The sequence below is a fragment of the Aspergillus tanneri genome (assembly GCF_003426965.1).
Source record: "Aspergillus tanneri strain NIH1004 chromosome Unknown AapTan_6_pilon_pilon_pilon, whole genome shotgun sequence".
Taxonomy (NCBI): Eukaryota; Fungi; Ascomycota; class Eurotiomycetes; order Eurotiales; family Aspergillaceae; genus Aspergillus; species Aspergillus tanneri.
Window position 1 is genome coordinate 1086724 of NW_022984633.1, and position 25593 is coordinate 1112316.

At 52.0% G+C, this 25593-nt stretch overlaps 9 protein-coding genes across 9 annotated transcripts; 3 read left to right on the top strand and 6 right to left on the bottom strand.

The window, feature by feature from the left end:
* Positions 1–859: 859 nt before the first annotated feature.
* On the top strand, positions 860–7633 carry ATNIH1004_008393 (uncharacterized protein; the record flags this gene model as incomplete). Its single annotated transcript, XM_033573003.1, has 1 exon — positions 860–7633. The coding sequence occupies one exon, from the start codon at positions 860–862 to the stop codon at positions 7631–7633; it is 6774 nt and encodes a 2257-aa protein (XP_033423555.1).
* A 481-nt stretch (positions 7634–8114) lies between these two features.
* ATNIH1004_008394 (DUF4050 domain-containing protein) lies at positions 8115–9353 on the bottom strand (the record flags this gene model as incomplete). The annotated part of the gene is made up of 1 exon (XM_033573004.1): positions 8115–9353. One exon carries the CDS (start codon positions 9351–9353, stop codon positions 8115–8117), a length of 1239 nt encoding a protein of 412 aa, XP_033423556.1.
* A 495-nt stretch (positions 9354–9848) lies between these two features.
* Positions 9849–12716, bottom strand: ATNIH1004_008395 (ATP-binding protein; the record flags this gene model as incomplete). Its single annotated transcript, XM_033573005.1, has 1 exon — positions 9849–12716. The coding sequence occupies one exon, from the start codon at positions 12714–12716 to the stop codon at positions 9849–9851; it is 2868 nt and encodes a 955-aa protein (XP_033423557.1).
* Positions 12717–13129: 413 nt separating this feature from the next.
* Positions 13130–14366, bottom strand: ATNIH1004_008396 (lactonase family protein; the record flags this gene model as incomplete). Its single annotated transcript, XM_033573006.1, has 2 exons — positions 13130–13946; positions 14005–14366. The coding sequence occupies 2 exons, from the start codon at positions 14364–14366 to the stop codon at positions 13130–13132; spliced, it is 1179 nt and encodes a 392-aa protein (XP_033423558.1).
* Positions 14367–16018: 1652 nt separating this feature from the next.
* ATNIH1004_008397 (uncharacterized protein) lies at positions 16019–17050 on the top strand (the record flags this gene model as incomplete). The annotated part of the gene is made up of 1 exon (XM_033573007.1): positions 16019–17050. The coding sequence occupies one exon, from the start codon at positions 16019–16021 to the stop codon at positions 17048–17050; it is 1032 nt and encodes a 343-aa protein (XP_033423559.1).
* A 434-nt stretch (positions 17051–17484) lies between these two features.
* Positions 17485–18354, bottom strand: ATNIH1004_008398 (type 1 glutamine amidotransferase; the record flags this gene model as incomplete). The annotated part of the gene is made up of 1 exon (XM_033573008.1): positions 17485–18354. The coding sequence occupies one exon, from the start codon at positions 18352–18354 to the stop codon at positions 17485–17487; it is 870 nt and encodes a 289-aa protein (XP_033423560.1).
* A 630-nt stretch (positions 18355–18984) lies between these two features.
* ATNIH1004_008399 (TauD/TfdA family dioxygenase) lies at positions 18985–20364 on the top strand (the record flags this gene model as incomplete). The annotated part of the gene is made up of 4 exons (XM_033573009.1): positions 18985–19248; positions 19313–19578; positions 19648–19908; positions 20001–20364. 4 exons carry the CDS (start codon positions 18985–18987, stop codon positions 20362–20364), a joined length of 1155 nt encoding a protein of 384 aa, XP_033423561.1.
* A 152-nt stretch (positions 20365–20516) lies between these two features.
* ATNIH1004_008400 (anaphase promoting complex subunit 2) lies at positions 20517–23263 on the bottom strand (the record flags this gene model as incomplete). Its single annotated transcript, XM_033573010.1, has 2 exons — positions 20517–22811; positions 22865–23263. The coding sequence occupies 2 exons, from the start codon at positions 23261–23263 to the stop codon at positions 20517–20519; spliced, it is 2694 nt and encodes an 897-aa protein (XP_033423562.1).
* Positions 23264–23776: 513 nt separating this feature from the next.
* On the bottom strand, positions 23777–24310 carry PKR1 (V-type ATPase assembly factor PKR1; the record flags this gene model as incomplete). Its single annotated transcript, XM_033573011.1, has 1 exon — positions 23777–24310. The coding sequence occupies one exon, from the start codon at positions 24308–24310 to the stop codon at positions 23777–23779; it is 534 nt and encodes a 177-aa protein (XP_033423563.1).
* Between the last annotated feature and the right edge of the window lie 1283 nt (positions 24311–25593).

The following is a 25593-nucleotide window of genomic DNA, read 5'->3' on the forward strand; positions in this document are numbered from 1 at the left end:
CGTGCATAGGAGTATAATAATCAACCAAAGTCATGGCTGACTCACTAGTCATACCAAGTTGTAAGTGCTGTAGAGGGCACCGGTATCTGCTCTGATACGCCATGCATTGATCCAACATCATTGCCCATGACCTGGAGAAGTAGCAGGTCGGATAGAGCCATATGAACTGACGTTTCTGTTCGTCCTAGCTCCACAGTGCCACTAGCATCTCTTGATATCCTTAATTTTTACTATTTTCCGTAGGTGGCGTCGAGTCTTTCGCGCTTGAAGTAGTACCTGAGGTGCTATGACCTTGTGGTTGCTCTATGGGTGGATCTCTATATGTATTTGGCGAGGTCAGCTTCGAAGGACAAGACTGTGGATCGCTGGACATAGGAGACACTGCCAAAGGACCTACCGCTGTGTAGTCTCCTTGTCCGAGTGTAGCTCACGGAATGCCGGATTGAAGGTGTAGTAACCTGCGACCCAGGTTGACAGACAGTTAGTGGAATGCTGACGCAGTATTTTAAGTGCTCGTACCGGTAAAAACGCCCATGCCAATGGCCAGGAGAGCGGGGATGAAGTTGCGACTCATGACAGAGGCGATGACTGACAGTGCCGGTTGAAATTAATTCGTTGACTTAAACGCGTGTGCGCGCAAAGCCATATCGAAATTGAAGGATGTCGGGGCGGGCCAAGGCGGCAAATCGCCAAATTTCCGCCCGTCGCGTCTCCCCGGCATCTCGACGCGTCCTGGCAATCCCCGCTTCGAGGCAGGTTCGATTCAGTTCTACGCCGCTCGCTGCAATTTGGTCTGGACGTGTCACACTATCTCGGAAATGGAGATCTAGGGCGATGGGTATCAGCGCCAAGGATACAAATGGAATCATGGCGGGAACGAGGATTTGTACCGGACTCGGACGCCGAAGGGGAGCTCGACAGTCAGGATACAAAGGATGTGATTCAGGATGTTGAATATGGAGACGAGATTGTGCTGGTAAATGCAGTGTCTGCACGTCCCTTAAACGAGACAGTCCCGGCCTCTCAGGATGAAGATACCAATGAGGAACGCCCTTCCTCTTTGGATGCCAATGAAGACAATGATCGGTTTTCGCAATCAAGCCATGATGTCCTAACTACAGCACTCGCACAAAATAATGACGATGGGGACTTTACGCCGAAGGCAAGAGGGGAAAACATGGAGCACGCTGCAGGATTGCAGACGGGGTCCGTGGACGAGGATACGATGGTGGATGAAAGGATGGATAACAATGCATCTCAAGAACTCTTGGCTGCTCCAGAGTCAAGTCCACCGTCGACGCCGCGGGCCGCGAAACAAAGAGACGTGTGGGACATTCCGTCGTCTTCTCCGGACGAACTACAGGCCGGCTATCACCCTTTTCTCCGGAAGCAGGTCCCTATTTCACCTTCACCAAGGGAACCAACTGATAGCCAGAGACGGTCAGAAGATGATGGCAATGATGACCACTCTCCTATATCGTCCCCGCCCTCATCACTTCACTCTTTACCTTTGAATGAAGCTGATGGCCAGGTTGACAAGGATGGGACGGATCAGCCACCAAGAAATAAACAAGAGGATCTGCTATCTCCGCTCGAAATCCCAGAAGACGTCCTGCAAGAATTGGCTCAGCCGTCAAGGAGATCCCTGCGACAGCGCAATCCTATCCAGTTGCATCCTTACCTACTGGAAGACGCGAAGTATCAAACTCTTATGAAGGCAAGAGGCATCAGGCCAGTACGTATAGCTCAGTACCAGGAAGCATTGCGTGTGGCAAAGGAGAGTCAGGGCCATGATTTTGTTGATAATGCTGAACCACCATCGAGTAGCCCTACGGCGGGAATTCCATCTGCAGAGGTCAGTTTTGGACCTGAGAAGAGCCCTCAGCGTCATGCACAACATTTATCTCCTACCCGGGAGAATTCTCCAGATGGTATTAGGGGCCCGAAGAGACGCAAGATATCGAGGCCTGGTGATCAATCTCGTCCGCAGCATTTGGCTCGACCTCAGATGATCGTCGATAATTCATCTTCGCCTTTCCATATGGAAGAAAATTCAACCCACAATGTGCCTCCCAGTCCACCCCGCTCTGGTAGCCCGTCTCCGCAAGTCACACAGACTTTCAAGGAGTTCAAGTTTCCCCGAGGGTTTATCCCACCGGCGTTAAACAATCATAGCTCGTTGCCGAGTCAAGTGGAAAAAGATGCCGGCGATGAAGCGCATGATATGGATTTATCCGACGGCGGTGACATCGCTGATGTCCAGTCGACAGCAACTCAAAGTGACTATCCTGATGAAAGAGATGAGGATGCGCATGAAGAAGCTGTAAGGCAACTTCAACGTCGAATAAAAGGTGTTCTTCCGGCTTCGTGGCTGCGATTGGACCAACAGAAGCAAAAACACTCTCGGTTGAGCTCTACTCAGCGAAACCATGACAAAGCAGCTCGGCTGGAGAATGCGAAGGGCGTTGCCAGAAAAGTCACCAAACGGAATGATTCTGCTACACCCTTTAGTGCAAGAGGGCAATTGGCATCACTGGAGAACCTTGCTGACCGTGATAGCAGCAATGAAAGTGGAGACGATGAAGTCGGTGGCCACATTAATGCCCGCCAGGCATTAGCTAATCTAGTAGGCTTTGACGATCCATTCCATGACGAAGATCTGGGAGATGATATCCTCGAAGACAATCGCATTGACTACATGTTCCCAATTGCAACACGCGCGACTTCATCCCGGAGTGAAAACCAGGAAAAGAAGCGGTCGAGGCCAGAAGGGAACAGTGCTCGGATTAATACTTACTCTAAGCGATCTCGCCTAAAAAGACAAACTCGACTTACGGACCCGATATATCCATCACGAAGCGAAAAACAGCCTGCCCCAGCCCCTCCTAGACTTAGCCTATTGGATGCCCCTGATGTTGCTAAACCTCAAAGCCGACAGCCTCAATTCCTTAGAGTCGCGGCGCGCAAAGTCCGATCTCGCCGAGATATGGGAAGACATAGTCCTGGCCGCAAGGTCTTCAGGCTGAGTTCGAGGTTGGACACAGAAGATGCTAATGCTTCCTTACGTGAATGGCATACAGGGCGCCTTCGACAAACCAAGTTGCCGAAACCCCAGGTGATGGCTCGGACACGACAACCTTTGATGGATCTTGCTACAAATAAAAGTGATCGACTCGATATTGACCAGGCCCGAGATACAATAGAATACCCTATATCTGATGCTGGATTCGAGACTCGATCTGGGGAGAGCGGGACCGTTGAAACCTCAAACACAACACCGACCCCAGCTTCAGGACATAATGATATACCCCCGAAGTCTGCACAACGTGACCAAGGAAACAAATGGATTGTCCGTAGAAATGTGGCCGTGTCATCTTTAAAGAGGAATGTTCCGAGGCCTGTGGCACCAGAGCCAGCTAGTACTGGCAACTATATGGGATCAAGCTCATTGCCCCTTAATCGGTCTCTTTCATTGTTCATTAGCGGTAACCGTCACAAACACTTGCCCAGGGCTTCACTTCAAAATCCGGTTATGCAACGATTTCTTACCAACCACACTGCCCCTGTTGCCTATGGTCCCCTAATCGCCACAGCGAAAACATCGAGCAAATTACATGATGAACTACCAGGGACCCACGCCCAGGGATCACGCCGTCAAAGGCGAAAACGGCCTCCTAAACGATTGGATGTTAATATGGCTGAAAACCAGGAGACGATTTCGTTTGTGACCCCAGATCCAGAGCCCTTGGATGCCAAAAGCAGGGATATTCAACCTCGACCCCGAGATTTTGGTGGTCTCAAAGGGTTCCAGAGCTCATATACTATAGATTTCAATGTCTCTCCCCTATTTCCGGGGACGTTCTTTCATGAGACTACGTTTATTGGCAGTACCGAGTTTGCCCAGTCTCTCGAGATAAGCAAGCGGGACCTAGACAAAGATGGGGGCTTTTTCTCCATGAAGGTCGGTCACCAGAGTTTCCGATGGGGTCCTTGGAATGATAGTGTATCATCCGAGCTTGGTATCGCTTTTGACGCCATAATTGAGGATGTCGAAAAGCATGAAGCGGTCGAGGCTACCGCCGGTCACCTATGCAGACGAGGGAGCAATATATATCGAAGCTTAATTAAATACGTTACGGAAACGATGGCTTTCATCGACCCCATCGACAGGGTTGGTTTCATAAAACGAGTCCATGTCCTTATTTCCAAGCTCAACGACAACATAACGCCCGTGTCGTCAATGCCGCCTCGCGATCTGGAACACGTTGCAAGCATTTCTTCTTACAATCTTGTGTTTGCGAACCAAGCGTTACAAATAGCTCGCAATGCTCTTGTTGATGCAGGCATTGCAAACGAAGCCTTAGAGCTTGTCAGGGTGGCCTCTCATCCTGTCATACTATTTGTTTCAAGCCCAGCAGGACAGGCAAATATTTCCAATTTTCTCCAAGCCTGCAAGTCCCGTGAAGCGCGGGAATCAGGGATCAGAGACAATTACTCGGTTGTTGAGGCTTATGTCATTGTTCAGAAGGTATTAGGCCGTACAGACCTTCTCAAGTGGTACTTTGGTGATTTTGTGGCCGAAGCATACTCAATACCTAAGGCAGGGGATTCCGACACTTCGAAAGACATTGAAGCCCTGGAAAGTAGATGGCATCGAATATTCAACATTCTCCCCTTGAGCGAAATCGACGTTTTTGGAATTGCACAAGTCGGGTCACGTTTTAAGGAGAGGCATGACAACTGGTCGGCAATCCAGGCCTTGCTACGACCGGTGTTAGATGTCTATGATCGCAACTCCGTTACACCTATCTCGTATAACAATTATTGCCGAGCTCTGCTCCACCGGTGCTTTTACCTCATTAACAGTTGGGGCTGGCGCGATTGCAAACCACTCCTGGATACGCTTTATGATTTTTTCGCCAAAAATACCCTATACAATCTGAAACTTGAAGAGAACTACACATCCCCGGCTTTCCTCGATGAACTTGACCGCAATCCTTCTCTTGAAGTCAAGACAGGGGATCCATGTTTTCATATATTCCTGAAAATTATTGCAAGCGGCCTGCGCTACTTGTCAAAGGCATATGATAAGAAAAGGGTCCGGAATTTTGCATGGCGCCTGTTACCTAACCACGGCAGAGTGTATCCCAAAGACCAGTCTATCCATCAAACAGACTTGGACGCTCTGAGGAACCACCATGACCTTCTCTGCACTTTGTACTATTCTGTTCCTGATGGATGTCGGCCTCGACTTGAAGCAATAAAGAACCTTGTGCACCCCGCTAGCTCTCATCGTGAAACATGCAATATCAGTCTGCGGTCTTGGTCCAGGCTTGTTCGTTTCAAACTCTCCACAGACGAGGATGTATCTGGGCTGGAACCGTTTGCCGACTGGCATTGCTACTTTGTTTCCGAATTGTTGAAGCAACATACCTTTGCCCGAAGGGAGGTGGAGGCCCAAAACACCGGTGGAAACCAATTTTCTCACAACTTGATCGAGCGGACAATCTCACAGAATCAACGTCAAATCGAATCGTTGCTGAAATCCTCTCTTAGTGGCTTGCAGAGTGCTATTCGGTCTGCCCCGACATTAGACCACGCCGAGAAACTTGTCTCCAAGGCACCTGTCCCAGCAGTATTGGGCCTTTTCAACTCCAAGCTGGCTCGCGTGAATAGTACCGTAACCGAGGCCCTACGGGTGATAGCGGCTTATATGGAGAAATGCCGCTCCCTGCATACAGCAGCTGCGGGTGTCGTTTCAGTCACCGCTGACGAAGACAGCCAAGAATTTGGAGACTGGACGGACATTGAAGCCTTGTGCGGCGCAGAATGGTCACCAGTGCGGCCTGGAATTGAGCACGTGGAAAAGGTTTTCTATCCAGCTGTGTCCCGGCTTGTTTCTAACTGTTTCGGCGAGGACAATTGCCCAGAAGACGCATTACTTTTGGATGCCATTGATTGCTGGACTTCTATCGCAGAGGTGCTCGTGAAGTATGGGATACGGCACTGGGACAACTACCTTAGCCCTTACGATAGTGACTCTTGGGCAACACTTCGAGCGACAATGCAGACTAGAAAATTTACGCCGAAGTTCTTGGCCAGTTGTATCGAGAAAGACCCTCGGTTTACTTCCGAGTGCAAACTCCAGGTCTTTGCCTTGTGGATGTCAAGTTTGGTGGAAAGAGAGTCGATACTCAAGTTCCAACATTCCCTAACGGAGGCCTTGCTGAACCAAGATTCAACGAATCCCGTGCTACAGAACCTGCCATTTTCGAGGGATCAAAAAGATGGGCGATTTTCAATTACACCGGATGACTTCAAACAGCGTCGAGTGTCTCTCATATCAAGTCTCCTGTCGAACATGCGTGCGCATCTGCAAGACCTGGAAGAACGACGAAGCAAAGACCTTTTAACAACCAAGCAAGAATGCAGGGAACTTGTTCAAAACATGATGTCGTCGATGAAGGCAAACTACCGGGAGCTAGGTAGCGGCGAAGCAAGTGCGCAAGGCGAATATGTTGGCTTCGTTCATCGCGTCGTTGGTTTCCTGCAACAGCATACAAGAGACATTTGCCTTATCGACCCGTTTTTCACTGATCCAACATCATTTCCATTACCCTCGACAGACCCCACGTACATTGTGGCGAGACTCAAGAGCTACGAACCGAAGCTTTCCTCCGAGAAGGTCGCAAAGACGCTGATCACGTTCATCCAGGGCGTCTCCGAAAGAGCCGCCATTGATGGTCAACAGAACTATCTTGTTGAGCAGATGCATGCGTCTATGGCAGATTCTTATGAAGCTGGTGATCCGAACAAGCCTACCCTGAGGGCAATACTGATTCAAGCGGTATTTCCGGCTTACCTGGAGACTGTTTTTAGTAATCCAGCTGCATGGATATTCTGTCGACCGATTATTCATACCGTGTCTCTTACTTTTGAAGAACTGCTTTTCAGTCTGGATACTATGGATCGCAGCTGCGTTTCGTCGATACTGGGCATTTTCAACGTCGTCTTTAGATCCACATACCGTGCGCTGAGTACTATAATCCGAAGACTAGAGATGCTCAACGAACCCCCCGTTGCGCTCACTGTTGCTTCTTTTATCCGAATGATCAGGTCTTCTTTGCGGGTCGTGGAGTATGTCGACAGAATCACTAGCGAAGGCGAGAGTCTCGTTTCACAGGTCCGCTTTTTCCGACAATTCGTCCTCCTTGCTGCGTCCCACCTGCACAACCAACTCCAGACCGATGATCTAGGAGGGTTGAGCCTGTCGTCCAACGCCTTTGCCGCAAGAGATGGAGACGACACCCCCACCACTGTCCCCAAGTTCTTCCAGAAGATCCGCCAGTCTGCCGTCCGCGAATTGCAAGCGTACGTGAACGAGAGCTGGTCCCGACACCGAGGGAAATACTACTTTACGCGACGTGGTGGCCAGCAGCCGCAGGAGGTCAGTATTGGACCGGAGGTGGCTGTACAGCTGGAACAACCTCCCGCGACGGTATTTGACGATGCCGCTCTGGCATTCTTTAATGCCCTCGAGACACTGGGTCTTCTCGGAGATTCGGACCAGACCCAGATCCCAAGAAACAGGTATATGAGCATGGACGAGTCATGGCCGCTTATGATTTTTTAGTTTACCCAGATACTAGATGTGATGTGTAGAGCCTGCTTGAAACGTGTGTGGTTTGATAAAGAGAAACTAGACAGACTATGATCAATAATTAATTGTGCCGCCTAGTGTTTCCAAACCCCGGACGAATATGGCAGTCAAGTAGGGAAGGTAGGGAAATCAATCATGCGGAGATATGCAACAGGCACTATGCGTACAAACCAGTAGTGAGTGATATGAAGGGGAGTGATAATCCAGCACGAATCCAATGCAACAAAGAACAAGAAACAGAAACAATAGACCAGACAATGGAAGAGAGAACAGAACATCCAAAGAGCGCAACGCAGCGCAGTACTCATGCAAATCGAACCAAGCTCATCGTCAATCAGCAATCAACCATCATGCAAGAACTATCACCTTGAAGACAACCAAAAAAGGTAATGCTATCCTTAACACCCAAACACAAATATGTCTTTTTTTTCTTCTTATCTTTTCTGCTTCAACCCTATGACTTATTTGGAATCGTCTGATCCACGATCCCATTCCCCTCCCCGGTAGTAGGAACATCATTCTGCCCGTGACTCGAGGATCTCCGATGCGGATGAAAGCCCGAAAAATGCAGGACCTTGCGGACGGCACTGGCGACGCCAGATCGCTTCTTCGACTCGGGGGAGGCCTGGTCGAGTGCATTGTTGGGTTTTCGAACGGTGGCGTCATCTTGGAGCACGATGTTGGAGGTCGCAGGTTTAGGCGGCCATTGACCATCTGCTTTCCAGCCTTGGACGATGGCCTTGGTCACGTCGACCAGGTTGATGGGGACGGTGGGCGTAAGACCCTGGACTACGACCTTCGAGTAGATGGAGGGGTACATGGTTGGGGCGATGGCGGCGCGGACAGGGTTGGTGGTGGAGATTAGTGTGGGAGCCACGGGGATGAAGGGATCTTCTCTTTCTCTTTCTTCTTCTTGCTGTTGTTGTTGGTCGCCGGTCGAGGGGTCATGATACGATGCAGCGGTTTCAGTAGCTGCTACACTGGCGGGGGCAGGAGCTGGTGTCGTAGGCGTCACCCCGGTGGTTAGATCCGGGTCGGGGATGAGGGATGCGGTGGGATGGAGATTCTCTGGATCAGCGGTCGAGGGTTCGTCTTCGCGTTCGCGGTCGGCAGGGAACTGGGAGGTAAATTCTTCCCTTTCTGTAATAGACAAGGAGACTTCGGTTCTTGTGGTGAGCTCGTCGCATCCAGAACCGGCCGACGATGTAGAAGACTCCAATGTAGGATTCGACGCCTCCTCCTTTTTCTTCTGGTCGTCATGCGATAGTGCACCATCTTCTAGCTGCGAGTCCCGTGGCTGCAGCTGTCGTCGACGAATCTCCTCCCTCGACAGGGCGCCCGACCAGGCATTCCGTCTCTCGACCCATGTGCGTAACCCCTCATTCCAACGCATTTCGGCCTCCTCCTCTTGTCGACGACGTTTGCGCCGGGGAGACATGGCCCGCAACGAATCAGGCAGGACGGTGTGATCGGAGGCCCCAATGTCCGGCGACGATACGGGTTCCAGCTCGGACCCGGAGCTGTCGTATTCGCGCAGTCGCCATTCTGCGATCTCGTGTGTTGGAGGCGGCGGAGAAGACGAGGCGGGCGCGCCGGCGTCGGTCGATGGATGGAAGGACCAGTCGTTGCGGACGATTTCACGGACATGGAGTTTGGCTTCGCGGATGGCTACGTCGCGGGCGTATGTGGCCATATTTCTTTTCTTTTCTTTTTTGTACTTCGTACTGTTTGGGATCGAGGGGTGAGTGGGTTAAGCTTGAGCTAGCTAGAGAGCTAGCTAGAGAGCTGAGCGAAGGAAGACCACCAAGAGACGGAGGGAAGCGCACATAGGAGAGGTCGAGAAGAGGTCGATGAAGAAAAGAAAACGAAGATGTGGAAGTTGGTAGTTGAGGTTGAGGTTGAGATTGAGGTTGAGGTTGAGGTTGTGAGAGAGAGGAGAGAAGAGAAAGAGAGATGTGGGGAAAGAAAGTGGAAAAATGCAGAATTCGTCTCGGTCATTCACCCAAAAATTAAGAAATAATTAAGAAATAATGAGTAAAAGATCTTTATATTTATACATACTGTACATGGATATCGCTAGGCAAAATAAAATCAAATTAAATACAAGTTCGTCAATAACTCCATCTCTCTATCCGAACAACCCCCCAACACCAGCCCAAGCAAGAGAATCAATCGCTCCGGATCAAGCTCAAGTGCGTACACGCGCAGCATCAGAATCTGCTTCCTCTCTCGCGAGAGGCATGAACCCCCATCCGGGACTCTTCTTGCGCCGTCCCTTGCGATCCCCATACTGTTCGTCGAACTTGCGGATCGCCGACAACGACGACATATCTTCGCTGATTGACGCGCTGATCTCTTCCATGCCGCGCTCAAAGTGGCTCCAAGTCAGCGTGCGCCGTGTCGGATACTGGTAGGGCTCGTCGCCCTGATGCTGTGCAGCCAGTGCGTTCTCGTCTCGTACGCAGGCCAACGCCGCGGCCACAGACAGATTCTTCAGATCAGATCCAGAGTACAGCGGGGTACGTCGCGCGAGTTCGGCGAGGTCCACGCTGCTATCAAGGGTCTCTTCCCTGAGGTGGATCTTCAAAATGGCTAGGCGGTCCTGTTCGGTCGGCAGGTCCACTAGGAGACGTCGCGGGAGACGTCGCAGTACCGCGTCGTCGAGGTCAAAGGGGCGGTTGGTGGCCACCATGATAAAGGCCGACAGGTCGTTCATCCCATCCCATTCCCGCAGGAACTGGTTGATGAGCTCCCGGTGCGAGGTGCGACTGCTGGCTCCTGTCCGGGAGCAGAATATGGCGTCCGCCTCGTCGATGAAAACGACGCAGGGACTCAGCTTCTTGGCCAGCGTAAAGATGGCCTTGACGTTCTTCTCCCCTTCGCCCACGTACATGTCATACACCTCCGACCCGCTTACCTCTAGCACCGTGGCGCCACTTTCACGCGCAACCGCTTTGGCCAGGAGCGTCTTTCCCGTGCCGGGAGGGCCGTACAGGAGCAGTCCGGGTATCTTGTCGGTGGCTAGGACGCCGTAGGTGAACGCCTCCGGGCGAATGAGTGACAGCGAGGTGAGCGTCTTCAGAGCGTCGATGGTCTCTGGCGGAACGTGCACGTCATCGAACGTGGTCCGCAGGCTTTTCGAGTCCACTACTCCGTTCAGCAACTTCTTCTCGTGGGAATTGCAGACCTTCCGGAGCGAATTCAGGAGCCGCTCCTTGTCACTGCTAGGTTCCGTATGCTTCGCCTTGGGCGTCTTTTCGTGCAGCCAATCACTCTTGATGCGTTCCGTCTTCTGCATCATCTCGATGCCATGCGCAAGATGTTCGAAACCGAACGGCTCCTCCGGCCCAAGACTGCCCAGCGCAAGGGTAGTGGCCCAGTGCACTTGACTGTAAGTCCAATACCGTTCTTCGAGGCCAGATTCCTTGACCAGGGAAGTATCCAGCGGCCAAGCACGGCCCCCAAAGATATCATCCTTGAGGGCGGAAGGGGTCTCGTGGAGTCGGGTTCGGAGCATGTCCTGTAGATGTCGAATGTTAACCTCGAGTGTCCGCCTCTTTCGATCATCCGCAAATGTCTTTTCAGCCTGCTCAGAGCCCATAGCGGGGATCACGACCAGCATCTGTGAGAACTGGTCGTCGAAGGCGTTGTGCATCAACCGCGAGGCATCCGAGTCCGGCGCAGCGTCTTGTGCCGCTGTGCCCACAAACAAGACCCGTGACCCGGCTTTTCGCCGATCCTGGATAGCTTTCTGTAACAGTTGTATAAACCGGGCGCCCTCCCGTGTCCCCTGGATGTCGCCGTAATCCTGCACTTGGACAATGATATCGCGCGCCGGTTTAGGCTGATTGTTTTCAGCGCTCCCACTGGGGTGGGGGTCCTCACCCGATTGTCGGGGCAGTTTCGTAGGTGAAGAGAGCAGCTCGTTTATCAGTCGGAGTCGCCTATCCTCCGCCCGATCCGGACTCTGGGTCGATGCGGCACCCCCAGAGCCATCTAAGGGGTTGTTGAAGGAAGCCACCAACGACTTTAGACCCATCAGGTTGGGAAGGGGGATGTCGCCGGGTTCGCGAGTGCTTTCGATGGTAATGAATCTCGGACCCCGGATCACCGGGCGAAGATTGCGGGACGGCATCGCGGCGTCAATTACATCGGCATCCTCAGACTCCCCCTCCTCACCCATTTCCTGCCAGGAATCCGAGGCGGACGGACGGTACACCTCGTAGCCCAGGGACCTGATCGATGAAGTCGTGCCAATGTCTGCCAGATCTTGCTCATTGCATAGCTGAGCAATATCTTGAGCGTCGAGCGTCACCAGATCCGCGCCTAGTTCCTGCGCTAGCCTCTTCACCACCGCGTCCAGAAACAAGACCCCATCGTTCCCGGGGTACTGTAGAACGAGGTGCGATTTTCGTGCCGAAGGCTCTGTCGCGTATTTGGCGGGCGGGAGTCGCAGACCCGCCCGGGCAGATGCGCATAGCTCCTCCCATAAGGCATCGGTCAAAGCATATCGGTTCTCATCTCCCGGTAAACCATCCGACGCCGGCGGATCATCTCCATCACCACCTTGGGCGACCGCATCTGCACTTATTTGGTCTATCTGCGGGGCCGACGCGGCGATTTTCACCTGCTGGTGAGTCTGCGCCGCGACCTGCCCGTCGTCACTGTGCACGATAGTGTTCCGCTCAAAGAACCAGTCCGGGACCGTTGCGACAGGGGCGGTCCATTCCTTCACCGATTTCCTATTTCTCAAGGCTCTGCGGACTGCAGAGCCATACGGTTTCGAGTCCTTCGCCGACTGTTCGGAGGCCGCCGGCGTGGCAACGGGAGGCAGATGTTCGGACACGTTCTGTCCGGCATTGAGGGTCGGAATATCACTTGTTACATTTTCGGAGGTGGAGTCACGAGCGCCATGAGGGTCCGATGGGATGGACGACCGCCAGGAGGGGGAGAGATGGAATCGACGCGAGGAAGACGCAAAAACGGCGGGATAGCGGCGGTGCGCAACAAATCGGCAGGGTCGTGGGAGGGTCGAGAACAACCGGCCTTGCTGCATTGACGAATACATCCGAGGCAGATGCTGCCACCGGAATCAGGAAAGAGGAGAACTGCTGACGCTACAGGGCACAGAAGGAGGCATCAGCGGGGGCGAAATGAAACTAGGATGTGTTTGCTGCTGTCTTTTTTTTTTATCGCTTTTAGATCTTTCTGTCGGCCAGCATGTCACGTGATGACGATCCACCGCCAATTCCGTCGGATTATTCAGCAATCTAGAGAGTGGTAGAGTGTATAATAATAATATATGCAAAGACGGTATTGTCTATCCAAGGGCTCATGACCTGTGAACCAAGTAAATCTATCGAGAGACCAGGCTGTAACCCAACAGATCCCTGCCTCACGCTCCCCCACTCTCCGTCCAACTTCAGCGCCGATTAATCCGCCAGGACATATGCACCATGGAGAGAGCATTTACTCCTCTCCCCAGATAATACTGCTCAAACCCTCCGCAGTACCGACCTTACCGGGTTCTCCCACTTGGATATTAGCCACCTCGTCTCCTAATTTCCCGGATTTGGGGTCCCTTGCCACAATGGCGACAGTTGACGAAGCCTGGTTCCCGATTGCAACCAGATCGCCCGCCTTGTTGATCACGAATGTGCGAGGAACTGTGCCATAGGAAGAGCAAAAGTCGCGATACTTTACGGTACCGTTCAAAGAGCGATCTAGAGTGACCATAGAGTCGTTGGGAGGGTGGGCATGGTCCGAACGGATGGAGACATACAGCGAGGATCCCTCCATCTGGATGCCCGACAAGGTGGCTCCCTCGGGTAACTCGGAGCCCGGGTACGGCACGAAGGACTGGGTCTTCTTGATGGAGAGGCAGCCGTCGGGTGGGTACGAGACGGCGAATGCGGTGAAATGGCCGTCTAGCTCATTGACGGTGTAGAGCATCGTCTGCGAGTCCGCTCTGCGTTGGAATCGCAGCTGAGCGTTCTCCGCGTCCCAGAAGAGCCCGTGGCGCGGTCCACTGCCGGCGGGAAATTCGACGGCGGGGCAGTCCGTGAGGGCGCCGGAGGACTTGTCAATGGCATAGACGCGGATCTTATCGGCGCCCAGGTCTGGCGAGAGGATGAAGGATCCGGTTGGGTCCAGGATGACCTGGTGCGGGTGGGACGCATCCTGTTGGGGTTTGGCCCCAGGCTTATCCAATTTGTAATGGAAGACCTGGAGGGTGTCCTCGTCCTCCTTTAGGGGAAGGGAGAAGGTGGAGAGCGCCGAGCCACCACTGACTGGGAGGTTAGAATATGCATTTTGAGCCCAGAGGGAGGTGAAAGGCCACATACTAATGCGCAATGGCCAGGTACTTGGCACCGTTGTCACCGCTGTAAACGACGCTATAGACGCCTCCTCCCGGCGCCGCCCCCGTCTTGGCGACTTCGGACAGGGACCCGTCTTCGCCAATAGCGAGACTATGCAAGGAGCCATTGCTGGAGGCATCACCGGATTCATCGGAGCAGTACACAAGATTCGATTCCGGGTCGAGAGTGAGCCAGCTGGGCATGGGGCCGCAGCCGTCCACGGAGGAGGCGATGGACAGCGAGTGTCCATCTAGGGATAGTGTGTAAACTGAGCCCGAGTAGTGAGTGGCATAGAGATGGGCTGCAGAAGCCAAAGAGCACAACAGTGGCAGATAGCGGAGCGACATGGTGGCGAAGTTGGGGAGAGAAACGATTACGTTGAAGGGGAGCGAAAAGGCATGAATATATACTACTTCCTTCCTTCAGCAGGTATGTATCCTGGCATCACCCTGGCGTTTGATGATCAGGGACCACCGTCAGCGTCAGCGTGAATGCAGATTAGCCAGCATCGATCTGCAACTGTGATACATCTCGAGCAAGGATCAAAGCCCCACACTAGCCAGCGTAGCGGGTATATCCGGGCGTTACTTCCAATCAATCTAATAGCATGGCTTCGGTGCGATGTTACCGTGGTTTCTCGGTTAATCCGGGGTGATGTTCTGTACGGAATGGTTACTTTCTCTCGTATCCCCACGACACTCTGATCGGCGTGGGGTAACCGTCGTGGAGCAATCGTCATGGGAGAGTCCCGTGGTTTCATCATTATGACATTCTACTCTTAGAATAGGACACACTGGATTGAGAGTGGCATTCCGGGCGGGCGATCCTTATAGAAATGGGGCCGGGCAGAATGCGGTAAGATCGGGGGCGTAAGAACCGGATTGAAAGACAACTCCGTCGAGGAGGATAAGGGTTTGGCAGAAGACAAGTCTTTGCCCGGTGGTAAGGAGCTTATGTGTTACGATGAACTGGATTGATAGGGAGGCGGACGAAAAAGAAGAGGAAGATGGTGATGATAATTGATAATGACGAGGAAATATCTGCCTTGGTGCCTGACGGACATCCGCTGACTAAGGCACTCTAGCCCTCTCGGCGCTTTACAGAGAGAGATATAAGTTAAATGGAAGAGATGAGATGGTATGATGCCGTTGACTGCTCAGGAGAGAGGATATGATAGTGCTTCTATTCTTAGCTTCCAGGTAATACGTAGTATGCAGTCCTTGACAGGTCCATCCGAGCAAGTCTTATCCTTGTGTTGCTCCGTGACAGTGGCAGTGAGGTATGTGCAAAGTACAGAGTATAGTTACTGATGGAAAGCAATATTTCATTGGCGTCAGATGAGAATATGGAGTACTTTTAGAAGTACTCTGTAATTCTTGGCCCGTACTCGACGTGAATCGAGATCGGCATTCGACAGGATCCCCACCCATCGATGTAGAAAATTTCCGACATGTACGCGATGGACGCGATGAATGCAACCCTTTTAGACTTGACTCGTGAATGTTGATCTATTTTACGGAGTAGGGCTGTGCAAACCTCGTACCTGACAGTGGGAGGATTCCTTGGCTCTGTCGGTGGGCGGTCCATGGTCCACTGGTCGGTTTGAGTTAGTTCTAGAAATGCGCACTCCGTATTAAGAATGAAAGAACATAATACTAACTGGCAATAAGAAGAAAAGAATAATAATCAAGGAGAATACTTACTCTATAAGAATCAACATCCAGTGGACCATCGCCGCGTGGTCGCTCGACGGTCTCGCCAATCAACATCGTCAACCTCAGACATCGACATTAACGCCTCCCAATTTCATGCTCCCTTGCACCGACAACAGAAAGAAAACGGAGGAAAAATGGGTGGGTCATCAATCATCAGGTTGTCCAGCCTCATCCATTTTTTAATCCGTATTTTTTGGTCTCTTTTTTGACACACTCTCTCTTTCCCCCTAGGTCCCTCGTTTATGCCAGCCATCTCAGCCCTTCCACTCGTTTGACCCTCCGCCATGCGAATAAACCTGCTGCTCACATTAGCGCTCTCTTCCCTGGCATGCGCCCGTCTAGAGCAACCGACCGGTTTCTCGCAGCATCCTTCACGCACCACCGTGCTTCCAGACCCATCTCCCGCGGTCGGCGACCATGCAGTCCTTTCGGATCAATTTCCCCCTGCGGATAGGGTTCTGAAGCGAGCGGATGATGATGCGGCCAAAGCCGCGGCCACCGACGACGCGAAGAACGACGATCCCAAGAATAATGATCCCAAGAATAACGACCCCAAGAATAACGCTCCCAAGAACGACGATGCGAAGAACGATGGTGCGAAGGAGGACGACTCCAAGAGTGATGATGCGGCCAAGACTACCGATCCCGCGCCCGCAAAGCCTGCAGAGCCTACCACCGACAAGCCAAAGCCAGAGACCACGTCCGACAAAAAAACGGCCGATGCCCCAGCGACGACGAAAGCTGAGCCCACGACGAAAGAGTCCACGACTTCATCCACCAGCAGCACAACCACTACACAGCCCACGACCACTGCAGAGCCGACAACGACCTCATCCACGGAGAGCACCACGTCCACCACGTCAGCTACCTCGCAGACCAGCAGTACAACAGGCAGTGAGACGAGCACCTCCTCCAGCACAACTTCCTCGTCCACGACCAAGACGTCATCTGCGGCAGCGTCCACCAGCTCGAGTAACTTCAATGTGAAGGAGTGGAATCACAACGGGATGGTGGCGGCAATTGCGGTCTCCAGCATAGTCGGCGCCATCTTCATCGGCACGATTGTCTGGCTGTGCACGCGGAATAAATTGAAGGGGACCTTTGCGAGCAAGCCAGCGCCGCTCGAAGTACTCCCGGTGGGTGCACCGGCTGGCGCATCAACGTATTCGATGGTGCCGTTGGCGGAGGGAAATAACCGACCGACCAGCGAGGCCAAATTCGATCGCGGCTCGATGATGTTCGCCAGTTCGTCGCGCACGGATCTGGAATCTGTGGCACACTCCAGTGCTGGCCGACCGTCGACTCGAATGGTGTAATTGGATATCATGTTGGATATATTCCCGATGCATTAAGTTGGATTGACTCCTATGGTGATAACATAGATTTATTTTGGGCTCTCTGGCGTACGGGTGTTTTGCATGACTTGGAACGGATATGCATGCTATTTGAGCCTTTCTTGGTCTATCTAATATCTTTTTCGGTCCATATACCTCAGTGGTGTATATACTATTAATCCTGATGGGATGTATGTATCCAACACTGACAGTGCATACAAACTACCAAGAAGTAAATGATATGTTCCGATTTGAATTGAATCCGTATAACAGTATCTCTGAGTTCAAATTAATACATCGATATCTATATCAATATCTATATGTATGTATTCGCATATCTATGTGCATGTGCTTATTTATAGACTTACATACTATCTAAACATCATACCTATCTCCACGCTAATTGATAAAAACCCTCATACATCCGCAAAAAACATCACCACAATTTCCGCAGCCACCTTTGCATCATCACCGTCCTGTCCCCTCTCAATCAGCCCCAACCACTCCCGAACCCGGTCCTTATCCCAGCCCATCCGACGAGCAAACTCTTGACATGTTTCACCATTCACAAACACATCGAACTCGAAGTGGCCCTGAAACGTCAACACCCTTCCGGGACAAAAAAGTCCCTGCACGGGACACTGCGCAGTGGACCCGATATTCATCCACGGCTCCGGCAGTTCGACGACATTGTTTGTGTCTCGGGAGACCGGCACCACCCAATCCCCATGAATCATCTGGAGTCTCAAGTTTCGATCTGGAAGCAAGGTGGCCACCGACGGGAACGAAGCGAGGAATCTCTCTTCCAGAGACACGGGGACGAGACCCATCTCGCGACCATGGGGGCATGGCTCGTTCTTCAAAGACGACGAGAGCAGCGTCTGCGCTAGGATCTGGTGTCCAAAACAGGACCCAAAGAATCTCACGTGTGGGAAATCACGATACACGGTACGCAGGTAAGATGTCAGCGGGATGATCCAGGCATGGGTGTCTGTTTCGTAGGCGCCGGCGGCGGCGCCAGTGATGAGGATGGCGTCGATGGGTTGGGCGAGTGGGTTTGATGGTGATGGGGGTTCATTTTCTGAACGGGGATCGGTGCGTAGACTCGCCAAGGGAGGGAGACAGCCGCCGACGACGTCGAACGCCGTGGTGTGGATGGCGATGTTGCGGGGGAGTCGTGCGGCGGCGGATTGGAGCAGAGTGCGGAATTGGGAGCTGTATAGACCGCGGGTTGGGTAGACGGCGGGAACGGGGAGGTCGCAGTCGAGAATGGCGATGTGGATCATTCTGATTTATTTATTGCGGAGCGTAGCATGGTATCTATTTTATATTTATTTGACGGGAGTTATAGGGGGTTTATTTATTTCATGGTGAGAATGTCTGGATCAATATGGACGGATCTGGATTCCAGGTTGGGTAATCGGATCCTGCTATGCTTATTTAATTTTGATATTTAATATATTTCGTCTCTTAATTTTTGTCTGGATCTATGGATCTATTGATAGTTATTCAGTATCTTGGATAGATAGTATATCTACCATTGACCCTGATTATCACCCTGTACAAGAGAATAGTTACAAAACATAAATACAACGCAGTGACGTCAATATCACATTAACTATCTCTTCGTACTTCATACTCCAGTCGGAGGATATAACAATAGATAAAGCAAAGGAAGATTACAACATCCGGCGCGATTGCGCCATCCGCAGCCTGGTCACCTCATCCTCGGCTCCAACGTCCTATGGGATGCTTCGTCGCCAAACGGTCCCCTGGCACGCCATGCGGTCCACAGTTCGAAACATCGCTGCAAACTCCGACTTGGCGTTTGGTTATAAATGGTCTACTTGCTAAATGAACATGATGTTCAGTAGTCACTATTCAATGTTCAGAGTTGAAACAAAATTAAAAAGGACATGGCTCTCACTCAGGCCCCCCCGCTGGATATCTTCCCGGATGGATTGAAAACCACCGGTCAACATCCTCCTCTCTACGATCAGATCCATCCCTTTGATCGATTCCCCCACAAGATATCCGGTCCAACACTGTGGACGGCGGAAGACTATCGGGATCATCCCGAGAAATGGACTCATGCCTTCACCTCCGAGGAGATTGACGAGCTCAGCGCTGCTGCAGATGCCTTTCTCCAGAGTAAGACTCCATTAACAGGCATTAGCAAGGTATCGTCCCCCCTCTCTCCCGCTCTCTCTATATACATATGGATCAAGACTGAGCTCAGTACAGAGCAAATTCCCCCTCCCCAATCTCTCCTCCCGTCTGGAGGCCCTCCGTGCCGATCTCGTCGACGGTAAAGGCTTCATTCTCTTCAAGGGCTTTCCCGTCCAGAAATGGGGAAACCACAAATCCGCCGTGGCATACATGGGTCTAGGCACGTATCTGGGCTACTTCGTCAGTCAGAACAGTCGGGGCCATGTCCTGGGTCATGTCAAGGATCTAGGAGAGGATTCCACCCAGATTGATTCCGTTCGTATCTACCGGACGAATGCACGGTATTTTCCCTCCCTTCCTGAACAGAATATATATATATGCTTAAAGAATGAACCTAATAAATAAAATAGTCAATTCTTCCATACCGACGACTCCGACATCGTCGGTCTGCTGTGTATTGCGCGGGCCCTCGAAGGAGGCGAATCCGATCTCGTCTCTTCTCATCATGTCTATAATACTCTGGCTCAGGAAAGACCAGACGTCTTGAAGACTCTCGCCGAGCCGATCTGGTATTTTGATCGGAAGGGAGAGACCAGCAAGGGTCAGGAGGAGTATATTCGTACTAGTGTGATCTATCTCGAGCGGGGGGAGAATGCCCGTGTATACACAAAGTACGTCTCCGCTCTTCCCATTTCCTGTCCCCTCACTGTCCTTTTACGTTATTTCTTTTCAGGGGAGAGGTGGCATGCTAATGAGTGAATAGATGGGACCCGTACTATGTTCGTTCCCTTACGCGCTTCTCCGATGCAGGGATCATTCCACCTCTGTCGTCGGCTCAGGTGGAAGCTCTCGAGGTCCTAGAGGCGACCTGTAATCGTCTCGCGTTACATATGGTCCTCGAAGTCGGCGATATTCAATTCGTCTCGAACTCGCATGTCCTCCATGCGAGGACCGCATACACGGACCATGCGCCCCCAGCGCCACGTAGACACCTGATGCGTTTGTGGTTGGCCACACCTGAGAATGAAGGCGGCTGGAAATTACCTTTCTGGGATAGCAATGAGAAGAAGAGAGGTGGGATCCAGGTAGATGATCAGCCTCCGGTGGCGCCTTTGGATGCGGAATGATTCCGATAACCCCCTCCTTTTTTTTTGTTTTTTATGAGATTGATGTTTAGCCTTCTGATTTGTTAGCAATACCATGTTAAGTACCTGGATGAATATATGATAATCACGTCTGATTGGATTCGTTGAGGTCATAAGTCATACATGCTCTCCAATTATTGTACAATTCGATAGTTTCCTCCACTGACGATCTCGATCTTCCCCTTGGATACCATACCTGCGAGGAACTCGCGCAGTTCTTCGTTGCTAAAGGGGAAGCCTCCAGGCACCGCGATCTTCAACATCATCACAATCCGCTGCAAAGGCATGGCTCCCTGGTTGGTCAGCATCCCCACGATGAATTGCCAATACAGATTCATCTTCTCCATGGCCGCTGCCTCCGCAGATTCCTTCGCCGCCGCCGCCGCCGCCGCATCGGCGGCCGCGGCAGCGTGCGTGGGCTCGGTCGATGCGTCTCCCATCTCGGTGGCGGATCGATTGCCAGGGATCTCCTCGTCTTCACTGGGGAGAACCTCCAGCACGCGGAATGTATCCCGCTGCACTTCGGTTAGAATGCGCTTGCTGACCCAGAAGAGGCACGCGCTGCGGACCAAGGCCGCCAACATCTCCAAGTCACGCGCTAGCTCGTCGACGGTGCGAGTGTCCCTCTTACTCGACGCCGAATCGAATGCGTAGATCACGGTGGCTTGCCACGTTGTAACCTCGTCCACGAATACCCGGTCCTCGAGATCAAGCTCAACGGTCACCTGGCCCAATCCGTTCAGCCATGTCAGTTTGCGAGACTGCTTGAGTGACGCAAAGCCCGCCGAGTATCGTTGCTGCAGCTCGGCGATATCCCTCGGCACCTTGAACTCCTGCTCCTGAAGCTCCGGCCAGAAGAAGTGTGAAAGGATCTTTGCATGGAGATCTGGCTGCTGGGAGGCGTTATTGTCAGGAGTTCCAGGCAATTGGGCAGTCGATGCACCAGCCAGCCCTTGGTCGTTTCGCACGACCGCATCCACTCGTCGGGAATCGAAGATGTCGCGCATCATAACCTCACATGCCTGCAAGGCGCTGTCGCCAAAGCGCACTTTGAGAAGCTCAAGGACGGACAACTCCTGCTCGAATTCCGTCCGCTTCTCTAGCAGACGCTCTGCCAGCATGCTCTGCATTTCCTTGACGAATGTCTCTTTAGATTCGAAAAGACTGATCAAACTTCCTATGACATCAGACGCCTTGGATTTCCGGTAGTCAGCCGCTGCGTCGATTGGATCTGGGACCCAGTTCATGTCATCCCAGTCTAATTCGCCGGTTTCATTCCTCAGCGAGTTCTGGTGCGCCTTGGCCAATTCGGCCGACAGCTCTACTAGCGTGTCTCCGCCAGTAGCAGTGTGTCCATCGGCGTTAGCTGGGTCGGCCAGAAGACCGCCGACAATGACTTTAACTGTGTCATCGCGATCGCGCAGGTATCGACGAATAGGTCGGGCTACCCGATCCAGCAGAACACCCTTGGGATCAAGGAGATTGAACGCTCGAATGATAGAAATATACAGCTGTAAGATCTCGACGGTGGAGGCGCCCGGATGTAGAAGCCGTCGAATGAGTACCGCAGCAAAGCAGTGCGTCAAATGAATCCGTCCCGCTGAATACGTTATGAAGTGCCGTAGATCTTCAATGGCACCACTAGTTGCAGGCCACTCCACCGTAATCTCGAAGAGTTCCCCTGTCCGAAGAGCGCCTAATCGAGCAATTGCAATCTCTTGCCACTTGTCCACGTCGCTCAGAGAAACATCGAGACTGTCCGGCTTTTTGTCCCCAGATCCCGGGACGTTGATGATAGCCAGAACCTGTACCACTAGCCGAGCGAATACATTCTCTATCCATTGTCGTAGATGCTCTGAAACCAGAGATGGGCCCTCCCACTGACCTGTATATGCCGCCCGCACAAATTCCGTCACCATCGTATTCATGACATCCGCGAAGACTTTCTGGGCTTTGTCCCCGCCCATACCAACCAGCTGGAGACCGGTGAGTAGTGACAGGAGTCGGTCACGAGCTGCATTAACCTGTGCATCCTCGCTTTCCGTCATCATCTGCATCCGGATTTCGGCGGATGGTTCATCTCTCCAGTCTCGGTAGGAAACCGAGTGCTGCCTGTCAACCTCCATATTATCCACACTCGCAGCCTCATTCACATCCCCCAGCTGGCTCAACGTATCAATACCCAGTATAACCAGTATCTCCTTCGTAAGCTCGCGCGTAAGCAACACCGATACCTGCGACCACGGTAGCCCGTGGGAAACCATCATATGGAACTCACGGCGCAATTTAATAAACACCTTCTCTTGCTCTGTGGAGTCCAGCAACGGTAGAACATATTCCATAAGAGGAGCAAAATATACCCTCCGCGCCAGCTGCAGACAGTGCACGACCTTCTGCAGCAATTCCTCTTTCTCGGGATCATTCAAGAGCTACAAAACATCAGACATCGCCGTCCAGGGAGGCGGAATAAAGATCCACCTACCTTGAACAATCCATCTCTAAAATTCTTTAGGAAATGTCGTCGTATCTCATTCCCATACCAATCAATTATATTGTGCTCTTCTCCGTCCGCACGAGCCTCCCGCCCTTCGCCCGTTAGATAGACCAACGCGTCCGCAACCTCCTTGGACGGTGCTTTATGGCGATTCGATAATCGGAGGAACTCGATTTCGCTAAGGCGTTTCCCAAGAATAAATCCATTATCTGGGATCATGAGAAACGTAGTTGCTGCGTGCCATGCCCGATCCCAGGTGTCTTGGTCTGGCCATGGGTCGTTCGTTGTAAGGGTGGCGGTCCTGAAGTCATCTGGTGATGTTGGCGAGAATACAGACGCGAATACGCGTCGTCGACCGGGGAGAACGAGAACTGGGGTAGAGGCCATTGCAGTGTCTTCATCTGGGAGACATTGCTAGCTTTTTCAAAGGCAACCACAGGGCAGTTCAAGTCAACAAACACCTTTTCGGCTATTACTTTTCCTTATCGCGTGCCATCACAACACGATGGATGACTCAGCCATATCACCACCTGACCTTATCGATAAAGCTCGAAGATGCAATTTCGATGTGAGCCAACAACAACACAGTGCTGGGAGAGTTTTCTCATGTGGTATCAATCTCATCATTGATTGAACTTCTTTCCAAACACATTTGCTAGTTACTTTAAACTAGGATTGATGCCTCTACTATGATTGGACCACTGTGGCATGCGATAAATTCAACGCAGAGTATATGGTGAAAATGGTAGTAAACATGTCTAAGGGGTATCTCTTAGTAGAAATAAAACCCAATACATCGTCAGAAGTATGTATATAAAGCGACAATATATCGATATAGCGTGAGACTCTCGCACTGAAAACAGGTTCCATAGTATCCAGGGAAAACCCTACAGTACCATGCTAGGTTGCATTACTGTTGTCCACCTTCTCCCACTCGCTGTCTGTGCTCACGTAGCCCGAGCTATCCCCGCCCACACTGAGACGCTTACGAATCTCTCCCGAGGCTTCTGCTGGCTGAAGTGTAGTCGGGACTGGGGTGGATCGTAGAGCGGACCCGGATGGATCCGGGCTTCTGTTGTATTCCGTGATACTTTCCGTCTCTGTGTCACTGTCGGTGCTGTCGAGAGAACCGGGGGTTTTTCTATTGCCGTCGTGCTTGTCCTTGACGTCTGTCGGAATCTCCCGGGCTGACCTCTCCTTCTCGGCTTCGGCGGCCTGTACTTGCCTCACTTCCCGAGCAAACCAGTTAATCGACCACCACAGGGATGCCGAGAGGAGCGATAGGACGACAAAATGGATGCTGTATGTCGTGAGGAGAAGGGCGAACAGAACGAGTTGGAGGGCCGCAAAGGTGGCGTTGGTCGCGACGAGCAAGGTCGGGGTTGGACCCGGGGTAAAGATGCTCGACCACAGTTCCTCCACAAACGATCCCATAATTACTGTCTATGAATCGGTCCGCGGAATGCGGGGAAGGAAGGGCAGCGGGATAGGGTCAAACGTGAAATGACGTCTGGGTCGGAAATTGGAATCCGTCCCTAAGAAATTTCTCCTCCTACGGAGTACTGTGGGACGGTTAGTTAGTGATGCAAGGGGATTCGGGATCAGAGAGATAAAAGTTCTTACGCGCTGATAATGAGACTTGGACGCAAAGCAAAGCAATACAGAATCACCGGGAGGTTCTGTTGTTTGCGATGTAGAGGGCGGACTGGTGATCTCCCAGACGAAGTCGGGAGTTGACCGATGAGGTCGGCGTTTGAACAGTTGATGGTAGAGAGGTGGAGAAGCAGTCGGTCGGAAAACTGGAGCCAGCCCCAGAAATTGCTAGAGACCAAAGGACGAAGTTAAAATGGAAGTGGCCGCCTTCCCCGTGGGGACCGAACCGACGGACAGTGGTGATTAATTCAGATAAGAGGCTTACAATGTTGTAGAGCGTTGGTGGCTGGTGGAAGTGGACACAAGGTGGAATGAGATTATGAAGAGGGAAGTACTGTTTGGGTCACGTCATCTCGAGGGGCAGCCTGACGGTCTGGGACATCCTCAGGCACCGATAGCGTCTCCCGTGCCATTTGAGCCTCGTGATAAGAACCATTTTGGGCAGAAACTAGAAACTACAAACTACTGATTTAGTGGTGTTTTGTTTTGTATTTTGTATGGTGCAGGAGAGTCAGGTGTCCTTCCACGGCTATGGTCGGCGGGAAACTCTCGGCTTGTTCTTTGGTCCAGTCTACACTTGCCAACCCAATGGCATTGCAGCTATTCCTCAAACACGGTCAGTCTCCGGTCGGCTTTCGACATGACTACTTCCCTCCAATTCCGTTGCCGTGCAGACCAGACAACAACGCTACAACATTCAGTGACCCGCCAACTTTGTAGTAAAACAAGACTGGTGATTGGACCTGGTTTCGCAGACTCGTGGGTCTCTCACGAGGTAGTATGTGTATGGTTGATTAGATCATGGAACTGGACAGTGGGACACAAACGTGATGTCCGGGGTACGGTGAACATGCCGCGTGTATCGATCTTGGGTTTAGAGGGGTTAATAACTCCTTGTCAGTAGTATCTCTTGTACTCCATAGAAAGGCCTCGAGAAAGGTCTCGTGGGGGAACTGGATGAGCCGATCAATCGGACATGAAAAAGTCGGGCCATGTCACGGGATCGTTTGGCTGGAAGGGAAATAAATGGTATGGAGGTGACTCGCCTATCGACGACGGTAACA